This window comes from Amia ocellicauda, chromosome 11 (assembly GCF_036373705.1).
Source record: "Amia ocellicauda isolate fAmiCal2 chromosome 11, fAmiCal2.hap1, whole genome shotgun sequence".
In the NCBI taxonomy this organism is placed as follows: domain Eukaryota; kingdom Metazoa; phylum Chordata; class Actinopteri; order Amiiformes; family Amiidae; genus Amia; species Amia ocellicauda.
In genome coordinates, this window is record NC_089860.1 from 6,720,904 (window position 1) to 6,743,657 (window position 22,754).

Below are 22,754 nucleotides of genomic sequence, written 5' to 3' on the forward strand. Positions count from 1 at the left end.
TCATAAATAAGTTTGAGGATTATAATTCTGAAGTACATTTAACAAAAAAAAAATCATTAAAACCACAAATTAACCCCCCCTACTAAAACTGGTAGTACATTAATGTACTTTGTGTGGCACTGTTTTTGTAAATAAATAAATACTGCAGTGGTATCAAACCACCATCAAAACAGTGAGTATGCACTGTACTCTACAAATTGAAGGCATACTTTATGTATTTTTGAAAATGTACAGCTTTCTTTTGCTAACTTTATGAAGGTTTAAAATGGTCAGAGTGTTAATATGGATAAGAGCGCCTGCTAAGAAATAAATCATAAAAATTGTTTATATATGAATGATTGTGGGGTTCTCCATTTGATACAGGAGATAACGGTAAACAAGATTCTTCTTTCCCACACGTTCAATAAACACGTCCATTGCCTACCACAATGAATCACAACAGGTCAGACTTACATTTTGTCATCTTCCTCCTGCTCCCACAGCACCGCACAGCAGCATAAACAACATCATAACATTAAAATCGTTTGTGCAGCGCAGGACTCTGCAGATCTATGCAGAACTGCGGAAATCTGCACAACGATAAATCGACCTTAAACACGAATATTCAGAAAATAACCTGAGTGCTTCTCAATTATTTGGGGGTGGTGCCGTCCTTGGCAAATATATAGACTGTGCCAATCAGTTCACGCAATTGAGGGGAGGGCTATCAAAAAAATAAAAATAAAAAAAGATTGCTCACTTGGCATGCCAACCTATACAGCTCTGTGTGCCACTCCAGTGATGTCTTCATGCCCTTTTCTTGTTTTACTCTGATTATATATAGGCCTATTATTATTATTATTATTATTATTATTATTATTATTATTATTATTATTTTATTTTCCCATCTCTCCGTTTGTTAAATAGTTTGTTAAACCTACTGCATTTTTGCCTGATTGGAGAAACAAATACTTTTTTCTGTAGTCCTACCAACAACAGCGATACCTGAACATATTGTAATAATACTCAGGTGTGAGCCTGTAATGTACCTGTTGATGATCACTATTCAAAATTAATGTTGAAAATGTACATCGAAACCACAATGGAAATGCAATTGACACGGTTGTTAATGCTAGTGTTTATTCTGTGCAAAATGTAAATCTCTATATAAAATGGTATATTTTACTTATATTTCACAGTTTCACGATTAAGATCTTAAAGCCGGTCTTCTGCTTGCATAATATTTCTAGTAACTTCATGTTTACTTCCTCCCGGCGGCCACTCTGCTTAGACCCGCCTTCAAGCAGAAGTTTTTGGAAACCAACCCTGTTAAGACAGAACTGCTCCAGGTCCGAACATATCTGATACGTGTGATTGGTTATTTGCCTTTAGGAGGCGGGACAAGTTTTGAAAAGTTTGTACACATCGACACTGCTCCGCCCCCACGTTTATCCATCCTATGCGGCTGCACTCACTTGGGCGAGCCACTCCTAGGTCAGGAAGAAATGGCTTCGGTCCGCCAGTTATGAACCCCTGGTTTAGATGAACACACTGAATCTTTATTTATTATATTATGGGATTTATTTTTCTATACCTGGGGATGAAGGAGGTATAACATCTGGGTGGGTGGTGGGGGTAGGAGGGGGTAAGGTAACCCTGCATTGTCACCTACTAGAATGGATGTGTGGATCTTGTTAAAGCCTCAAGTCTCTGTGGAATATCATAGCATTCTTCACTAGAAATTTAATCAAAGGGGACAGTAGAGTCTTGATGCCTTTGAACAGGATCTGTTGTAATGAACTTTTTTTCCTCCCCCATCCATCTTTGTTTCTGCTTTAGGGAAAGCATCTTTTACTGTGAGTCCAACTTTTTTTCTTGAACTCAGGTTTTATCCCTGTGCCTCACAAAGGATATGCGATAGTGGGAGCTTTCCTGAATAGTAAGGTTACCTGTCAGTCAGCCCTAGTTTCTGTGGTATGAATGAGAATAAATTAAAACTTCCGTGGTGGGGTGGGGGAGGAGCAGAGCCAACAAACTCCCACTATTATCAAAAAATAATATTCAGTGTGTTTTAGGAAGGTTCTTGAGTGACACTGACTGAAGTGATAACTTAAAATTGAACAGCTGCACCGGTTTGTATCTGGACTCCTTCCCAAACTAGATGCAGTTGCATTGTGGGTTATGATGATGCTTTCGATTGTCCTGGATCTCTAAAACACATTGTTGTGTTCAGATGTAGAATTTTGGCTCTCCAGCTCTGGTCTTGGAGAGCTGCAGTGTCTTTGGATTTCCATTTTCTTGGTCTTCTCTAGGATTAAAACCAATTAGTGGCTTCCTCAAGGTAAATGTGATCTTTAGAAACAGATTGAAAGATGCATACAAGTCTCTTCAGGGCCAGATCTCTGACCTAAGCAAGACACCCTCTTAATAAGTGTCTATTTTTACAGCCTTGATAGTTTTTTTTTAATGGAATTGATCTGTCCTCAGCATTTTCTCCATGTTAACCTGTGATCTTACATTTACAAATAATACAAAGTAAAACCTGTTTGCATCTCTCGGTAGTTCAAAGTGGCCACTTGAAATTTCCTTCCCATATCCATAGGAAAGAACCCTTGATGAAAATAAATAACAACAATCTGTTGCTTCCAGTGACCGGCAGTAATTCAATATTTGAAGGGCATGATCCTGATTTAAGAGTATGATATTTCTTGTTGGGTGAGTGGTTTGGAAGTACAACAGCTGGAAGTGCTGTATAAAATAAATGGCACTGTCAGCTTTGGTGTCCCTCAGGGATTCAAACTGCTAAAATCATTGGTACCATGCAGAGGTGAGTGGGGAATTAAAAAGCTAATATCATGATTTATTCTTTATAGCAGCGTTACATCTGCTGTTTTTATATTATGCGCATTTTGTGTTTACCTGAGGTAGTTTTTCTATCGCTGTCACCTTATTGTGATTTTCAGCCCACAGACAACCATTTCTGCAACAAGTTTAAGAATCTGCCTCACCACAAAAATGCATGAATACAAAGATGCATACATAATTACATAAATAATAATTTGGGGGATAGAAATTAATTTTATTGGAGTGTTTCTCTGTTATGCTATTTCAGGTATGTATGTATGTATTTATTTATTTAAAGGTTACAATCATGAAAATGTCTTAATTGCACAACTGCATTTTCTAATTGTTTGTTTTCTTCCTGACAACTTTGAAGTCTTTTTTTATTAGCGATGCATTGCATCCCTTTTAGGCTTAGGGTCCAGGTGCAGTAGTGCCCTTTTGTGGTATTATATTTACGTTCCTGCTACTACGCTGTCCTATAGAAGTCACTGTTAACCGAAAAGCTGAGGGAACACTAATCAAGTCAAGCCAGATCGTCCATATTGGCTCCAGTGATGTATGTCATTTCAGCCTGCCCTCTGAGCTGAGGTTTTTATGTGTTCAACCACTTGGGGAAACCTCTCCTTACATATACACTGATCTGTCAGTGGTCATAATGTTATGGCTGGTGACGTGAATAACACTGATAATCTCGTTATCATGTCACCTGTCAGTGGGTGGGATATATTAAGCAGCAAGTGAACATTTTGTCCTCAAAGTTGATGTGTTAGAAGCAGGAAAAATGGGCAAGCGTAAGGATCTGAGCGACTTTGACAAGGGCCAAATTGTGATGGCTAGACGACTGGGCCAGAGCATCTCCAAAACTGCAGCTCTTGTGGGGTGTTCCTGGTCTGCAGTGGTCAGTACCTATCAAAAGTGGTCCAAGGAAGGAAAAGCGGTGAACTGGCGACAGGGTCATGGGCGGCCAAGGCTCATTGATGCACGTGGGGAGTGAACGCTATCCCGTGTGGTCCAATCCAACAGACGAGCTACTGTAGCTCAAATTGCTGAAAAAGTTAATGCTGGTTCTGGTGTCAGAACACACAGTGCATTGCAGTTTGTTGTGTATGGGGCTGCGTAGCCGCAGACCAGTCACGGTGCCCATGCTGACCCCTGTCCACTGCCGAAAGCACCTACAATGGGCACGTGAGCATCAGAACTGGACCACGGAGCAATGGAAGAAGGTGGCCTGGTCTGATGAATCACGAGTTCAAGGTGTTGACTTGGCCTCCAAATTCCCCAGATCTCAATCCAATCGAGCATCTGTGGGATGTGCTGGACAAACAAGTCTGATCCATGGAGGCTCCAACTTACAGGACTTAAAGGATCTGCTGCTAATGTCTTGGTGCCAGATACCACAGCACACCTTCAGAGGTCTAGTGGAGTCCATGCCTGGACGGGTCAGGGCTGTTTTGACGGCAAAAGGGGGACCTACACAATATTAGGCAGGTGGTCATAATGTTATGGCTGATCGGTGTATTTTGTCTGCCAATAAATGAAAGCATATTTGGGGATTTCATTGCAGTCTGTGTAACATTTTGATGAGCAGCGCAGGCAAATGCAGCATCAAGGGCAGTCTAAAGCATCCAGATAATTCCATAGTGTGCTTTTACAAAAGGCTTGTAAGCAGAAAACTGCATGTGTGAATATCTGCTTTTAAAGATTATACTAGCCGTGTCAATATTTTGTCCAAATGTTACACGTCTTTTAGGTCTTAGGTGGCTATATAGGCTCAGTCTTGTGCTTTCTGAGCCTTCAATTTGCTGTAACTTTGTTGGCGATTGCACAATAAATCTGACCTAAACTAATCGTTTCAATCTATTTCAATCTTCTGCTAAGAAGTTTTTTCAATCCTTTTGTCTTGTCTTTCAATACTAGTCAGGCAATGCATCTTGTAGCAACCCAAACTTCATCCTATATTTTATCTACGCTAACTTATTTTTCTTCTCATTGGTTTACATGCTGGCAATAGGCTTTTGATGAAATTAAGTGCTGTAATTTGTTTGCTTGGATTATACTGCAGCAGGAAGTGTTTGTGGAATTTTAGCTGTTCCTTAGCAACTTTTAATGTGTAAAAGACAATGAGAATGGTCTAGGGTTAATCCAAAGTAAACAGATGTCTTGTCCAGTTACTCACACCCAGCTCATTCCATCACTGTGGAGCAAGAGAAAAGCAAGTAATGCACCTTAGTAAAAACACAATAATATCCCACCTTATAATCATTACCATAATGGATTTAAATAATCTCTTAAAATCAGCAGTGGCTAGTTTGTGGTTGAAAAGTCAACCTGCTGTGGTGTCCTGTGGATATCCCACGAGTGCCTTATAACTACCTGGAATGTCAATCATGTGGCAGCACAATCCATTTTCCAGTAATTCTGTTATTTGTTTGCCAATTAGATGTGTTAACTGCTTTAATAATACCAATCAAATTCTATGTAATCAGGAGGTTTCATTTGCATAATAACGTTTACTAATTGCATCTGTAAATCGACCCATTATGCAGATTTGTGTGCTGTAGTTAAAGAAAAAATAATAATTCTGATGTCTGGAAAATGATATAATTTGTATGTTCTTGAGGCCTATATATAGAAATTGTATTATTTTAAAGTGTCTATTTGATATACATTTCCCCCTCTGCAGGTCTTATTTCTTTCCAGGTAGGGGTGGTGGGAAGGTTTGAATTCACACAATCTGAAAGGGTTTTAATTGGGAAATAGTGTTTGTAGCAGTCTTACATTATCCTGCTTGCTGTATGTAGTCTACACGGTGACAATCGCCATGGTTTGTCTCTGGTTTTAATTCAGAGAGGTGACAAAGACCTTGAATGTTTCCAAGTGAAAAGGCTTCTGCAGAGAAAAAAATACATATAAAAGAGCAGTGATTCAAAAGCCCCTGTTCACCCTTTTATGCCTTTGAGTGAAGTACATGATCAGCATACACTGAAACCACGTTAATCGGTCACTGTATTTTCTGGGCTGTTCAAAATACTGTTTTATTGAGTTAGTATTTTATATTTACAAAATAAAATCAATACAACATTTTAATACTTTTGATTTATTTTTATATTTTTAATTCCATATTTAAATACCATTTCTAAAATCATTAAAATACTAAAATAAATCCTATTCAAAATGGTGAAAAAGAAACGCAAAATTAAGTAAGTGCATTAAAATAAAACATTAATGCAAAATAAACTCAAGTGAAAAATATTAAGAAAACAACTTAATACAAAACAATATGGTGTGTTGTCAAATAAGACGGAAAATGCATTAGACAAATAAAAAAAATAAAAACTATTAAAGAAAACAATCTAATGCATTTAAAGGAAAATGAACACCCAATGCACCAGAGAAAACAACAAAACAAAATCACCAAAACCATAAAATATAGATTTAAAGTGTAATACATTAAAACTAAAGAACTTTTTTTTTTAAAACCACAATCATCATTTCAAGAAAGAATAAAAGCACTTGGACTCAGGCTCCAGCAGGGGGAGTATCCATCCCCAGAGGTGGTATCCCATCATGGGATTTTAAGCTCCCCCAGATCATGGATTTTTCAATTGAAGGCTTCCTCCTTGACCCTCTGATGGATCTCCTGATTGACATGGTCTCTCACTAGGACCATGCTCCTCTGTGCGATCGCCTTTGAGTCCAGCTCCTGCTTATTGAACAAGCAGATGTTCCGTCCCTCCCACAGGGCCTGATGTCAGTCCTCTGGCTGGTCAATACAGGATCTGCTGAGCGGTCATCTGCACAGGTTAATTCTTCCCATGTCTTTTTTTTCCTTTCTTTCTAGAATCAGCTCAACTCTCATTGGCTGCAGCCAGTCTCCATGTGATGCTGATCAGTCGTAAATAGTCGTAAATATTAAACATGTTTAATAAAATTGTAGGCGCTCCGACTAGGTTACGATTGGATCGTAGGGCAAGCTACATTTGTATTAAAATATATATATATTTAACAGACTCCTTATTTGGAAAAAGCAAATGCAACTGTTTGTTTGTATGTAGAGGGCACCGATATCAGGGTCCTGTGACATTGTAAAATGTTTGTTTTTTCTAATTAGACAAAAACAAAAGGAATAGATAAACAATATAAACTGTTTTAAACTTAATGCGCTGGTAAATGCTTTAAGAATCTAGCCTGCAGATACTTAATGGATTTTGGGAATTGGTTTGAAAGGCGCTTCATATAATTAATAAAGCTGAGTCTTTATTGAAGCTTGCAGGGGAGAGTAGATTTTGGGAAACTATGCAGATACTCACTAAGTTGTAACTCAGAGAGACTATTATACTGGGATACATGACATCACAATACACGACTGGGATCCCTATCCTGCCCAGCAACAACTCACACATTACACAAGGACAACTTTCTAAAAGGAACAAACAATGAGACTAAACGGGCCTTATCTCATGAATTCTGCGAGCAGAATTTATCAGCAACTGCTGATAAAACCTACTGCTAGGAAAACACAATATACACTTTTTACCCACTAATATCAGTGTCTGGCTTTATGAATGTGAACATTTTTGCACTTCAAAAATAGACAGGGTAGGATCCTTGGATCACATGGTTATTAATGGACACCAAACGAGCACGATGGGGCGAATGACCTCTCGTTCATAAACTTTGTTCTTATATACTCTTGATAAGTATTTGAGAAATACTGGGGAGGGGGGAGGGGCATCAATATCACTGAAAGGTATCGGTAAGTAATAGATCTAATACCCAAGGTGTTGTATTTAAAACGTCTGCATCTGCCAGTTGTGTACTGACCCCTTTAAACTCTGATATAAAGCTTGCAATAGCGTCGCCAGGACTAGAGAGCAGCTGGATCCAGGCTATAGGGCACGCCATGCACTGTGAGTGGAGGCCTGTACTGGTTGTGTTACTGGAGAACCTTCTGGAATGGAATAAACCTCTCAGAAGATGGTTGTAGACCTCCCATGACTGAATTGTTGAGATTGTATGTGTGCATATGTATACTGTTAGGTCCATAAATATTTGGACAGTGACACAATTGTCATAATTTTGGCTCTGTATGCCACCACAATGGATTTGAAAGGAAACAATCAAGATGTGCTTTAAGTGTAGATTTTCATCTGTAATGTAAGGGTAGTTACATCTAAACTGGTTGAATGGTATAGGAATTACACCCATTTTTCCATGTGGTCTCCCCAATTTTAGGGGCTCAAAAGTATTTGGACAAACTAACATGATCATGAATTAAATTGTTAGTTTCAATACTTGGTTGCAAATCCTTTGCATTCAATGACGGCCTGAAGTCTGGAACCCATAGGCATCACCAGATGCTGGGTTTCTTCCCTGGTGATGCTCTGCCAGGCCTGCACTGCAGCTCTCTTTAGTTCCTGCTTGTTCTTGAGGCGAAGGATTGTTCTTGGGGTAAAGGATTTGCAACCAAGTATTGAAACTCAGTTTAACTCATAATTGTTATTTTGAGCCCCTGAAATTGGGTGGACCACATATAAAACTGGGTGTAATTCCTACACCGTTCATCCAATTTGGATGTAACTACCCTCAAATTAAAAATGAAAGTCTACATTTAAAGCACATCTTAATTGTTTCCTTTCAAATCCATTGTGGTGGCATACAGAGCCAAAATGATGACAATTGTGTCACTATCCAAATATTTATGGAGCCAACTGTACGTAAGATAAATGTATAAATTATGGTGTGAAATATAAAAAAATACAATATTACAAATAATAATTATTATATATGCACAGCTCTGGAAAAAATTGAGAGCACTGAATTTTTTTCTTAAATCAGCATCTCTACATGTATGGCAGCCACTCCATTCCAGTGTCTGTTGAATTCCAGCACAGGCACACCTCTTTCTACTGAATGAAGTACTAATTTAGGTGATCACCTGAACCAAATTTTATTTAATGAGGAAAAGTATAAAAATCACTGCTGTGGTCATCACCATCCTCTTGCAATAGGACCAAATAGATGGCAAAAACAGTGCTAGTAGTACCTCAAAAGTAACTACAATCAAAAAATAACTATTGACCATGCCAAAAGAGTTGAAAAGGAAAGTTTTGAGTGAGGAAAAGAAGGGTTCAATTGTGGCTTTACTGGCAGAGGGATAAAGTGAGCGTCAGATTGCTTCCATCCTTAAAATTTCAAAAACGGTGGTTCATAAGAACAAGGTCAAGCTGCAGACATTGGGGACAACAAAGCTACAGAACGGCAGAGGGCAAAAACGACTCTCCACTGACCGGGATGACCGCCAACTCATTCGAATGTCACTCAACAACCGTAGGATGACATCAAGTGACCTACAAAAGAATGGCAAACTGCAGCTAGGGTGAAGTGCACTGCGAGGGTGGTTCAAAACAGGCTGCTAGGGGCAGGGCTGAAGTCGTGCTGAGCTAGAAAAATCCCTTCATCAATGATAAGCAAAGAGCCAGGCTGAGGTTTGCAAAAGACCATAAGGATTGCAACGTAGAGGACTGGAGTAAGGTCATCTCTGATGAGTCCAATTTTCAGCTTGGCTCAACACCTGGTCGTCTAATGGTTAGACGGAGACCTGGAGAGGCCTACAAGCCACAGTGTCTCGCACCCGCTGTGAAATTTGGTTCAGGATCGGTGATGATCTGGGGGTGCTTCAGCAAGGCTGGAATCGGGCAGATTTGTCTTTGTGAAGGACGCATGAATCAAGCCACATACAAGGTTGTCCTGGAAGAAAACTTGCTTCCTTCTGCTCTGACAATGTTCCCCAACCAAACTGGGGATTGTTTTTTCCAGCAGGACAATGCTCCATGCCACACATCTGAATGATTCAGAGGAGAACTGGTTGAAAGTGTTGTGGTCAGATGAGACCAAAATCAAGCTCTTTGGCATCAACTCAATCCGCCGTGTTTGGAGGAGGAGGAATGACCCCAAGAACACCATCCCCACCGTCAAACATGAAGGTGGAAACATTATGCTTTGGGGGTGTTTTTCTGCTAAGGGGACAGGACAACTGCACCGCATCAAAGGGACGATGGACAGGGCCATGTACCGTCAAATCTTGGGTGAGAACCTCCTTCCCTCAGCCAGGGCATTGAAAATAGGTCGTGGATGGGTATTCCAGCATGACAATGACCCAAAACACACAGCCAAGGCAACAAAGGAGTGTCTCAAGAAGAAGCACATTAAGGTCCTGGAGTGGCCTAGTCAGTCTCTAGACCTTAATCCCATAGAAAATCTGTGGAGGGAGCTGAAGGTTCGAGTTGCCAAACGTCAGCCTCGAAACCTTAATGACTTGGAGAGGATCTGGAAAGAGGAGTGGGACAAAATCCCTCCTGAGATGTGTGCAAACCGGGTGGCCAACTACAAGAAACATCTGACATCTGTGATTGCCAACAAGGGTTTTGCCACCAAGTACTAAGTCGAAGGGGTCAAATACTTATTTCCCTCATTAACATGCAAATCAATGTATAACTTTTTTGAAATGCGTTTTTCTGGATTTTTTTGTTGGTATTCTGTCTCTCACTGTTAGAATACACCTACCATTCAAATTATAGACTGATCATTTCTTTGTCAGTGGGCAAACGTACAAAATCAGCAGGGCATCAAATACTTTTTTCCCTCACTGTATATATATATAATACTGTATGTGAAGCCTAACTGTTGAATCTGGAGAGCAGGATAAAAGCTTTAAGTAGTTTTTGTACAGCTGCAAACATTCTGTAGAACTCTCCAAATGTGCTCCTCTGCACAGAAGGACTGTTGAAAGTGCTCCTCGCTCTGCCAGCTTGGCTGGAGCACACCCTGGGATCGGAGGCTACAAAATGCTTTTGCACATTAGTGAAGGGCATCAGCCATTAATGCTCTTAAAGATGCTGAAAAGGCCATTGGTAGCTTTCAGTACATTCAATAGTTGGCCACACAACCAAATCTAAAATGAACAATAAGTATGTCTAACAGGTGCATTCTTTTTTTCTCTCTTGGGGCACAAACAATACATTTCTGTATGGATTGTTCAAGCACATTTTTATATAAAATCTCAAATCGTTTTTATGGTACTTCACTCTATATGCTTCTAATGGGATTAGACCATATTCAAAGGACAGCTGCAGTGGACACTTTTTTTTTTTTTTTGGGCCAATGGGCAGTTCTATTTCTGTGTAGTTGAAATAGTGCTTAGATTTGAGTGTTTTCAGATGCTCTTCTCGAAGAATCAAGAAACTTTAAAACATTCTATGCACCATTGAACAATGTTTAACTTTAATGATAATATTGCTCCCCAACAGCAGTATACAAATGTAATGTAATTTTTTCTTCTTTTGTTTTCTTTTTTTTGTTGTAGGGTCTTAACATCAGGCCCAGGAAAGAGATCCATCTGGGCCCAAATGGGGCAAGAAGAATAGACTGGCATGACTATGAAGCAATTAGAAGAGATGCTGCCAGGGCAGGTACAGGCTGACCAAGAGCTGTGGTCCGTGAGGCCATTTCACTAAACATCTGCATAGCCATCTACACCCGGGATCTGAAACTCGGTTCTTCAAGGGCTGTCTTCTGCTCTTCTTTCCAACTAGTGCTAGAGCTATTTTATTAGATTTGTTAATTAGATTACATGAATTTTGTCTTATGTTTTTATTTTTTATTTTATTTGTATTTTATTTATTTTTTACATATTGTTTTTACAGATATATCATTTGCAGCCTGAGAAGTAGTTAACCAGTAGATCTTGGTCTGATTGGAACAAGGGCTAGAAAGCTGTGGGCCTCCAGGAACCCTGGGTCTCCACACTTACACTTTCTGTGTTTGCTGTTGCAGGGAATGGAGAGCAGGGCAAGCCGTTCCCACTGACGGATGCTGATCGCGTCGACCAAGCATACAGGGAGAACGGCTTCAACATTTATGTGAGCGACAGAATCTCATTGAATCGCTCTGTCGCAGACATCCGACACCCAAAGTAAGCATTTCGGTAATACTATTATACAGTAATGCTGTTGTTGTTGTTTAAATGGTCTTATGTGGTGTGGTATGTGTGGTGTGCTAAATTACATTTTTTATCATTTGAAAAATGGTCTGCACCCAAAAAGATGATGGTACTATAATACTATACTTATAAAACCTCTTATTGTTTTCTTTATGCACCATATTATGTTTTGGCAATAGTCTGTTTATTTTTTTTGTACATTTTATTGTATTCATATTTTCTTTCACTGTCTACAGTGATCACAATGACTTGCATATCTCTGATTACTGCTTTACAAAAAGTACTTGCTTATTATTTCTCTTTGGGGAGCTATTAAATCTTGCTGTTTTGCTGAAAAGGGCACTATTACATCATTAGGTACATTATCTGTGGAGATAACCTAGTTCTCAATTATGCATGAATAATTTGTTGTTGGAGGGTTCCCCCCCTTGCTTCCAGGATTAAAGTAGTCTAACATTTTATATTTGCAATTTGTTATTTGAGGTACAAATAAAATATATAAATTAAACACAATTGCATGATCACATGCTTATTTATTAGATTATTTTTTTTATTGCGAGCTTGACGTTTTCAAAGTATGCACATCCATTTCCAGTTTATTCATTTTTTCTTTTTTTTCTGGAGAAAATTGCCATACAGTAGTTATAAATGACTGCCTTAGATTACCATAATAATAAATCAAAGCTGTACTTTAAATATTTTATGTGGAAATGATTTAAAAATGCAGTGCAAGACCTCCCCAAGCTTCCAATAACTAATTCTGTGCAGATGTTTGTCTGGCTGCTGACTCACACTCCCAGATGTGCTTAGTAATATTAGCATTTCATATTATTTTCAAAGTCTGCACAGTATCCAGGCACGTCTAATGTTCTATTTTTGTTGTTTTACACTTCTTGCATCATGACTACTTGGGTATATCTGTATATTTAAATATATGTACATGTTAGGGCTGGGCGATATGACCTAAAAATTATATCTTGATATTTTTAGAAGTTTGAGCGATGCACGATATGCATCTCTATTTCTTGTTTTTCTCCAAACATGCTACAAAATGAGACCAAAGACATTGAAACAACAAGTCTTTCTTTAATCATGAAATATGCAAAAATAATACCACATGCCAGACTGGCATGGTAAATAGGCATACAGACGTGCTCAAATTTGTTGGTACCCCTCCACAAAAAATGAAGAATGCACAATTTCCTCTGAAATAACTTGAAACTGATGAAAGTAAAAAACAGTTGGCATCCACAAAAAGTTGGCATCCACCATTGTTTATTCCATATTTAATAGAAATCAGACTGCGCTTTTGATTTTGTTTTTCAACATAATATTGTAAATTAAACAAATGAAAATGGCATGGACATAAATGATGGGACCCTCAACCTAATATTTTGTTGCACAACCTTTAGAGGCAATCACTGCAATCAAGCATTTTCTGTAGCTCTCAATGAGACTTACGCACCTGTTAACAGGTAGTTTGGCCCACTGTTCCTGAGCAAACTGCTCCAGCTGTCTCGGGTTTGATGGGTGCCTTCTCCAGACTGCAAGTTTCAGCTCTTTCCACAGATGTTCAGTAGGATTCAGATCAGGGCTCATAGAAGGCCACTTCAGAACAGTCCAATGTTTTGTTCTTATCCATTCTTGGGTGTTATGGGTCATTATCCTGTTGGAGGACCCATGACCTGCGACTGAGACGGAGCTTTCTGACACTGGGCAGTATGTTTCGCTCCAGAATTGATAGTCTTGAGATTTCATTGTGCCCCTGCACAGATTCAAGGCACCCTGTGCCAGATGCTGCAAAGCAGCCCCAAAACATAAACAAGCCTCCTTCATATTTCACTAAGTATGGTGTTCTTATCTTTTGAGAGCTTAATTTTTTCATCTGTGATCATGTGACTGACCAAAAAGCTTCAGTTTTGAGTCATCTGTTCAAAGGACATTCTCCCAGAAGGATTGTGGCTTGTCAATATGCATTTTAGTGATTTTTGTAGGTTTTTCTTTCAAAAGTCCTCCTGGGTCTTCTTCCATGGAGGCCACTTTCGCTCAAAAAGCGACATTTGGTGCGATCAGAAACTGATGTACCTTCACCTTGGAGTTCAGCTTGTATCTCTTTAGCAGTTATCCTTAGTTCTTTTTCTGCCATTCGCACTATCCTTCTGTTCAATCTGGGGTCGATTTTCCTCTTGTGGCCGCGCCCAGGGAGGTTGGCTACAGTTCCATGGACCTTGAACTTCTTAATTTACAATTGTTGTCACAGGAACATCAAGCTGCTTGGAGATGGTGTTGTAGCCTTTACCTTTACCCTGCTTGTCTATTATTTTCTTTCTGATCTCCTCAGACAACTCTCTCCTTTGCTTTCTCTGGTCCATGTTCAGTGTGGTGCACACAATGATGCCAAACAGCACAGTGACTACTTTCCTCCATTTAAATAGGCTGAATGACTGATTACAAGATTGGAGATGTGTGATACTAATTAAAGAAACAAATTAGTTTGGAATATTTGGAATTATTTATTATCTTTTCTAAGGGGTACCAACAAATGTGTCCAGGCCATTTTAGAATATCTTTGTAGAATGAGCAATAATTAATCTCTTTTCACAGCTTCTTTGCTTTATTCTATGACATACCAAAGGCATGCAAGTATACATGATGCAATAGTTTTTAATTTAATCACTTTTCAGGAGGAATGAAGCATTATTTCAATGAGCTTTAAGGGTACCAACAAATTTGAGCACGTCTGTATGTTTTTTTACCTGACATTAAAAACCTGAGTATCTCTTGTTTTTTATTTATAGAATAACAATATAAAAATGTATTCCGGTAAAACAATGCGCAAAATGACAAATACTGGCTGTCAAACTACATTTTGAAGAAAAAGCATGGAATACACTCAAGCCTGCAGAATAGTCTTCATGAAGCCCACAGAAAGCAACACATTACAGCATGTGTTGCATGATTACCATTACTTGTGCTGTTGTTATGCGATATACACACACACACAGTAATGTTTACTATCACATAACAACAACAACAACAACAACAACAGAAGTAATAGTATAGATTCAAGTAGATAAACCACATCTGGGTTTATACTTTATACGCTTCCAGTGCCTTTTAAAAATCTTAATATAGGGAGTGTAATATTCAAGATCGTAATTCCACGAACCCATCCGTTTGTAAAATAAACATGCAACTTAATAAGCAGGTGCTTATTATCTCCTGATAAATCTCAAAACTACTCATTTACTAACATCAACACAAGTTATTTGATAGTAACACACCATGGAGACGCATTTGTTCCCTACTCTTCATTCATTCTCCCACCTTACTTTTGTAAATGGCAATTGTCCGAAAAAAAAAATATATATATTATTTCTTCAGCAGCCCTATTGCAAACTCAAAACGAAACAAGTATAAAAGTGAAACCATCTTTTTTCTTGGTACAGCCAAAATGGACACTCATCTCTCTCAAACACAAACTGACTGGACCTTATAGTTTGTTTTTTGTTTTTTTGATCTCTCAGAATAGCTGCAACACTTCACTACTGACTTAACCCACATCTCTATGAGGAGGCTAACCTTGGCTATATAGCATCCATTAATGTTGAATAGCTGCAGTTGAAATTAGGGCCTGATTGAGCTTTAACGTGCATTTGGTTCTGTGGTGAAGATCCAGGGCTTTTCTGAATAAATGCTTGTCAGGTGACTCCTTTTATCACCAGATAATAGTGTTTGTACATGAATTCATTTCAGGAAGAGCGTTGTCATCTGTATTGTACTTTTGTTCCCTGTTGGTGGATTAGACTTAATGGGACATAAATATGAATGAATTGCGTCCTGTGCATGGTTGACTTTCAAGAATCTTCCCACGCACACACGTACATTTTGTTTTCTTGGCAATGCAGATATTTTTTTATTATCCTTTTGAAGAAGAGGGTAAGTTAAAAAATAAAAAACTGTCAGTAATATGGGATTTCCTTCTCTGTGCTAAAAGCGATCATGTTAAAGGTTTTTCAAAGGGAACCTCAGAGGACTGGACAAGATGCAAGTATCCTGCTGCTTCTTAGCAGTTAATTGATGTCAGATAAACCATTGAAATCACAGGTCTAAACTGCAAAGCCTTTAGGTTCTTGTGATCTTGACAATTTGTACAGTATTTAATAACTAGTAACAAGGCCAAATCTCCATCTCGTTGTGATATTTTGTCATGCTTTGAGTTTTTTTTTACAACTACCAATTACTATAGATTGCAGACAGTAGTGTGTGTATATTTATGTATGTGTGTATATATACCGATCAGCCATAACATTATGACCACCTGCCTAATATTGTGTAGGTCCCCCTTTTGCCGTCAAAACAGCCCTGACCCATCCAGGCATGGACTCCACTAGACCTCTGAAGGTGTGCTGTGGTATCTGGCACCAAGACGTTAGCAGCAGAACCTTTAAGTCCTGTAAGTTGCGAGGTGGGGCCTCCATGGATCGGACTTGTTTGTCCAGCACATCCCACATATGCTCGATTTGGATTGAGATCTGGGGAATTTGGAGGCCAAGTCAACACCTTGAACTCATTGTTGTATTCCTCAAATGATTCCTGAACCATTTTTGCTTTGTGGCAGGGTGCACTATACTGCTGAAAGAGGCCAGTGCCATCAGGGAATACCGTTTCCATGAAAGGGTGTACATGATCTGCAACAATGCTTAGGTAGGTGGTACGTGTCAAAGTAACTTCCACATGAATGGCAGAACCCAAGGTTTCTCAGCAGAACATTGCCCAAAGCATCGCACTGCCTCCGCCGGCTTGCCTTCTTCCCATAGTGCATCCTGGTGCCATGTGTTCTCCAGGTAAGCGGCACGCACGCACCCGGCCATCCAAGTGATGTAAAAGAAAACGTGATTCATCAGACCAGGCCACCTTCTTCTGATGCTCACGTGCCCATTGTAGGCGCTTTCGGCAGTGGACAGGGGTCAGCATGGGCACCCTGACTGGTCTGCAGCTATGCAGCCCCATACACAACAAACTGCGATACACTGTGTGTTCTGACACCTTTCTATCAGAACCAGCATTAACTTTTTCAGCAATTTGAGCTACAGTAGCTAGTCTGTTGGATCGGACCACACGGGCCAGCCTTCGCTCCCCACGTGCATCAATGAGCCTTGGCCGCCCACGACCCTGTCGCCAGTTCACCGCTTTTCCTTCCTTGGACCACTTTTGATAGGTACTGACCACTGCAGACCAGGAACACCCCACAAGAGCTGCAGTTCTGGAGATGCTCTGACCCAGTCGTCTAGCCATCACAATTTGGCCCTTGTCAAAGTCGCTCAGATCCTTACGCTTACCCATTTTTCCTGCTTCTAACACATCAACTTTGAGGACAAAATGTTCACTTGCTGCCAGATATATCCCACCCACTGACAGGTGCCATGATAATGAGATTATCAGTGTTGTTCACTTCACCTGTCAGTGGTCATAATGTTATGGCTGATCTGTGTATGTGTATATATGTGTGTGATATATCTATATCTATATATATATATATATATATATATATATATATATATATCTATATATATATATATATATATATATATATATATATGAGAATATGGACTGTTGAGGGTGGAATATTCCTGTAGCATTCATAAAACTAAAGGAAATCTGATCCATGTAATGGGCATATTCTGAATAGTAGGCTGTTCCCACAAAAACGCAGGCATTCAAAGAGTCTGTGTGATGTAAAACATGAGGACAGGTTCACAGAAGAGCTGCTTATTTTGATTGGCTGATGAAACCTAGATTTTCTTAAGGCTTTGAAAGAATTAGGAATTACAAGCAGCTTGATAGAAAAAGGGTGTACCTAGCTTTTTAAGCGACTGACTAAATAATCCAGTCTGCATCAACGCATTACACTGAAATAAGATCCATGCATACCAACACACTCAAAATTTGGAGCAAAGAGATAAAATAGTCTAGATCAGAGGTTCCCAAACTGGGGTCCGCATTTTTACCGTCAGCGCCCCCCCTTTCCACCACCATCCTTTTGTAGGTGGGCGTCCTCGGACAAAATCTGGCCGGCAAAGGGATCCCTGGGTCAAAAAAGTTTGGGAACCCCTAGTCTAGATCATCAGCACTAGAATCTTTTAATATTTAACTGTTCTGTACTATGTAGGATATAAATCACATGATTGGATGCTTGTTGATGTTATTTTAACTTTTTCCCAATAGGATCACCTAAACTGGTCTTGAACTATATATAATTACTTAATAACTAGAACTGCAATTACAAGTATAAATTGGTCACTTTGTCTGCTTCCTGTTGCTCTGCTAGCACTTTCAGTTTTACAGAAGATAATCAATTTTGCTTATATTGAAAGTCACCCCAGCATACCCTTTTAATTATTATAGAAACAAACATTTGGGAAAATGTCACATAAAGGTATTAATTTATATCTCCCCTCCCCCCTCAACCTCCAGAAACATTATTGTTACTCTTTTTCCAACCTACAGATTGAAGACAAACCCAAGAAAGCCATTGTTGGAGATAGGTTTCCTCTCCAGATAATGCAGTGCCATATTTCTGCATCAAACACAAGAACATAAAGTTTACAAACGCAAACAAGAGAAGGCCATTCACCCCATCGTGCTCGTTTGGTGTCCATTAATAACTAAGTGATCCAAGGATCCTATCCAGTCTATTTTCAGCCACATCGCTGGGGAGTTTGTTCCAGATTGTGACGCCTCTCTGTGTAAAGAAGTGTCTCCTGTTTTCCGTCTTGAATGCCTTGTAGCCTGATTTCCATTTGTGTCCCCGGGTGCGTGTGTCCCTGCTGATCTGGAAAAGCTCCTCTGGTTTGATGTGGTCGATGGCTTTCATGATATTGAAGACTTGAATCAAGTCCCCACGTAGTCTCCTCTGTTCCAGGGTGAAACGGTTCAGTTCCTCAGTCTCTCAGTAGGACATTCCCTTCAGACCTGGAATAAGTCTGGTTGCTCTCCTCTGAACTGCCTCTAGAGCAGCGATATCTTTCTTGAAGTGTGGAGACCAGAACTGTACACAGTATCCAGATGAGGTCTAACTAGTGCATTGTACAATCTGAACATTACTGCCCTCATTCTAAATTGTAAATGTCTTGCTGGGATGTATGGGCAGAGTGATTGCAGAACACACCTGTCTTCTGAGCCAACCCTGCGCCTGTTTGGCCTTTGGGCTCCAGCATGGCATGTGATTGACAAATGCATTAATCGCTCATTCAGTGTGCCGGGTGGTTATCTATACTTCGCACATGCAATTTTATAATTCTGTAGAGTGATCTAGTTCTTGTTTTTTCTTTTTTCTTTTTTTGGCAAGACAGTCATGCCTCCTTAGATGTCTAAAAATAGGCACAGAAGACAGGCAAGTGCTGTCATTTCAGATTGCTAGTATGAGGCGTGGGGCACATTAGAGAATCGACAGGAGAACATGTACAGTCAGTTCATTTTATTCAGAGAGTTAAAATGGTCAATCATCCAGACCGTCTTAATAAGGTCTGGTTTTTATCCATCTACTTTCCAGGGGGTCATGAACACAGATAATTCCCTTTAAAATGGGGTTCAGATTACATGCTTGCTCCACATAATAGCTACCGCTAGGACTCGGTGTTTCTGCAGAAGCTTAGACAAGGCACAGGCCCTCCAGAAACGTACACCGTCAAAGCCATCAGCTGGCTTTTTCCTACTTACAGGCCCTGCATGCCCCCTAGGCCAAGATATTGCACCAATCGGGAGGATTTGAAGCAGCTGTAACTGCTAACAATGTGAACCTGTAGGTTCGCAGGGAGTCACTAGTGTCATAATTACCCAGCCAACATCTAAGCGTCTTCTCCCAGTGACACCATTGTGAACTGCCTTCAAGGAACTGCCACTGAGAGCTCAGATGGGTGACAGCTTTCCTGTGCAATAGTGTATGCAGCCGCTCTTCAATGTTAAATGAGAGATCAGCCGAAGAGTACATCACGAAAACCGAGCTATCCGTGCAAAACGGTCAATTTCCTTAGCAGTATTAACACAAATAAGTTTGTACAGGACTTTAATGTACTGTAGTTCTGGAGCTCTGTTTGTAGTGATTACAGATGTTGATATTTTTTTTTATTAATATTATCTTTTCTCTTTTTTTTTTCCCACCAGTTGCAAACAAAAGCTTTACCTGGAAAAGCTGCCCAACACAAGTATCATAATTCCCTTCCACAACGAGGGCTGGTCCTCTTTGCTCCGAACTGTACACAGTGTACTAAACCGCTCCCCTCCTGAACTGGTGGCCGAGGTCATTCTTGTAGATGACTTCAGTGACAAAGGTAAGGAATTTACCTGGTGTTGAATCTGACTCCACAGCTGTGTCAAAATAATGGTTGAAGAAGAGTGTAAGAATACAAATGGGTAAACTTGAGGGCTTTGTAATGGTAATTTCAACCTTTCTTTAAAAAAAAAAAAAAATGTATGCCGGAATGTAGTAATGCTATTTATTTATTTCTCCCCCTTGTCGTCGTCCCCCGTCCCCCTCCGGTACCGTTTAAAAAGCTTGACGTTGTACAGTAACCAATTAAAAAGATTTAACACTTTCTTTTCCATTAGTATCCTACAGCAAGTTGATTGGTAATCTACTCCTTTCAGATGGCTGCCCAAATTTCATGTTGTTCAACTGAGCAGCTCAATTTGTATTTTAAGCTCTGCGTTTTGTTTACCGAAATCACGACATGAATCCATTAAGCATCTGATGTATTTCAAATAAGCATTTCACTAAAACAATTAGGTCACAGTGACTGATTTTTCATATCAAAAGGCTTGGTTCTCATTATTTAATTTTTTTTTTTTTTAAATTTTTTTTTTTTTTGATTATTGATTATCAAAATGAACTTCAAATGCATTTGAACATTTCACAATGTCTTGTGCCTCCAATGAACAATTGACATAATGCAGATTTAAATGTTTAGGTTAATATTACATTCAGTTTGGAGGTATTCAGTATTTCTTGAAGAACTAACAAAATGCAAAACCACTGATATTTTTGCACTCATCAGTAACTATAGGTGCACTTTCAGACATCTTTACCAGATGTAAATTTTTTTTCTTGAATTCAGGGTAAATATTCCCTTTTCAGTAGACCTGCTCCATAAATTACATGTTTGGTCAGAAATGCATGTAGTTTGGGATTATTTTTTTTCAGGGGCATATTAGCACAAACAAATGCCTCTGTCAAAATGAAAATGACATGTTATCAGCGTCATAAGGGGAAAAAGTTATGTGCTTACTGGAGGAGGTCGTTTAATAGCCATCAATCTCAGCCTTTCATTTCAATGCTTTTTTCCAGGCTATTGTTGACATTTGAGTGTGGTCTAAGAGTAAATTACAAGTTTTTCTAAATAAATTATATCCCCTAATATACACAATACAAGGTGTAGGCTATGTTGTTGTGTGCTTTAGCTGAATTAAACTCTTTTTGATGGCAATGTTTTTTCTACATGTTTAGGTCTCTTTGTGTTTCTTTAAATGCATCAATGTATTCAATCAGTTTACAAATTGTTAGTTTATTAAACTAATTTGTTTTGTTTATACATTTTTTTATTATTGAGTCATAGCTCAATTTGTTGATTTCTTAATTGTGAATTGAAATCGTATGATGGGGGGATGCTGCAGGGACATCTAGGGCATAGCAGTTGAATTACTTCTTTATTTGTTTGACGTTATTAATATGATTTTACAAGAAAAGTGCAATTAGCACTTTAAGATTCAATGTTAGAACAGAATAACAGCACATTTTATACTTAGCATTTGATTTCTCAATCATGTCATGCATTAGGCTTTGGTATAAATCTATTTATAGTTATGCCTTTGTTGTGCAGCCTGTCATGTATCATATAATTGCTTTCCACAAATACAATTTTCAGACTATACAGGTCATACTGGTCAGATGAGGTTTATACACTTCCTGTGCATATTGTGTATTATAGTAAAGCATACGTGTAGTAGCACAAAGTGCTACACAAAACTATGTGCATTCGGTTCATTAACAGGGGTTAGAACATGAGCTGGTGAGAGTAAGTTCATTCAAATCGTTGTGTATTAGCTGTCAGGTTTTGAGAGTCGTACATTCAATTGATTTGATTTTAATTGGGATCAACTGATTTAACCTAAAAATGTTGTTAGTCTAAGATTTCCTCTTGTCTCACCAGTCAGATCAGTTTACCTAATTTCTTCCCACAGTGCTGATGCATCAATATAATCTCTTGCAGCGTGTTGTCAATCGAAGTGCCGTAGAGCTCAGTGTGTTTCATTCTCCTCCCAGAAAACGCCAGCCCAATACTGGAAATCTAAAATGTATTGTATTATATAAAGTGGAGGGTTAATTTCCAAGCTGAAAAATGAACCCTCCCATTTATATAATACAATACAACATCAGATTCTAAACATTTGATATTGATCTCTACACAAATTAAAAGTGTGTTTTGAATGTGTTGATTTTCTGTTTTGTTTACATGTACCAAATAACAATAGTTTGACTCTGTGTTGATCTTTTCAAAACAAACGGGCCTCTGCTTAGTGCTGTAGTTTCACTGTATTTTCCTGACCCTTCATTTAGTGGGAACCTTTGAAATGTGTATGAAGTGCAGTTATACTTTGATTTGTATTTACCCTTTAAAAAAAATTGAAAAATCCCTTTTTGTGGAAAGTCATTTAACATAAAATATGTTCACTGCTTTGAGTTACGCTTTATTACGCACAAATAATGTCTGTAATTCAACTCCTGTCTGCTCAAGCCCAGCTTTTACTCCATGTATTGGGCGTCAACAGTCCTCTTTTTACCTGTCCGTAAAGCAACACTGAGCAGTATTTCATAAAATCAGTGTTGTCTTTCTTACTCTAACTACTCTATTACCCCATTGGTGTTTAAATT

The 22,754-nt window shown here is 39.0% G+C and overlaps 1 protein-coding gene across 1 annotated transcript in view; it reads left to right on the forward strand.

Annotated features, from left to right (window-relative positions):
* galnt10 (UDP-N-acetyl-alpha-D-galactosamine:polypeptide N-acetylgalactosaminyltransferase 10 (GalNAc-T10)) overlaps positions 1–22,754 on the forward strand; it is a 97,057-nt gene that overhangs the window by 21,768 nt on the left and 52,535 nt on the right. Inside the window, exons 2-4 of the mRNA XM_066716471.1 lie at positions 11,189–11,294; positions 11,659–11,797; positions 19,991–20,157. Of these exons, the coding sequence (XP_066572568.1) occupies positions 11,189–11,294; positions 11,659–11,797; positions 19,991–20,157 (412 nt within the window). The remainder of the gene's footprint in view (positions 1–11,188; positions 11,295–11,658; positions 11,798–19,990; positions 20,158–22,754) is intronic.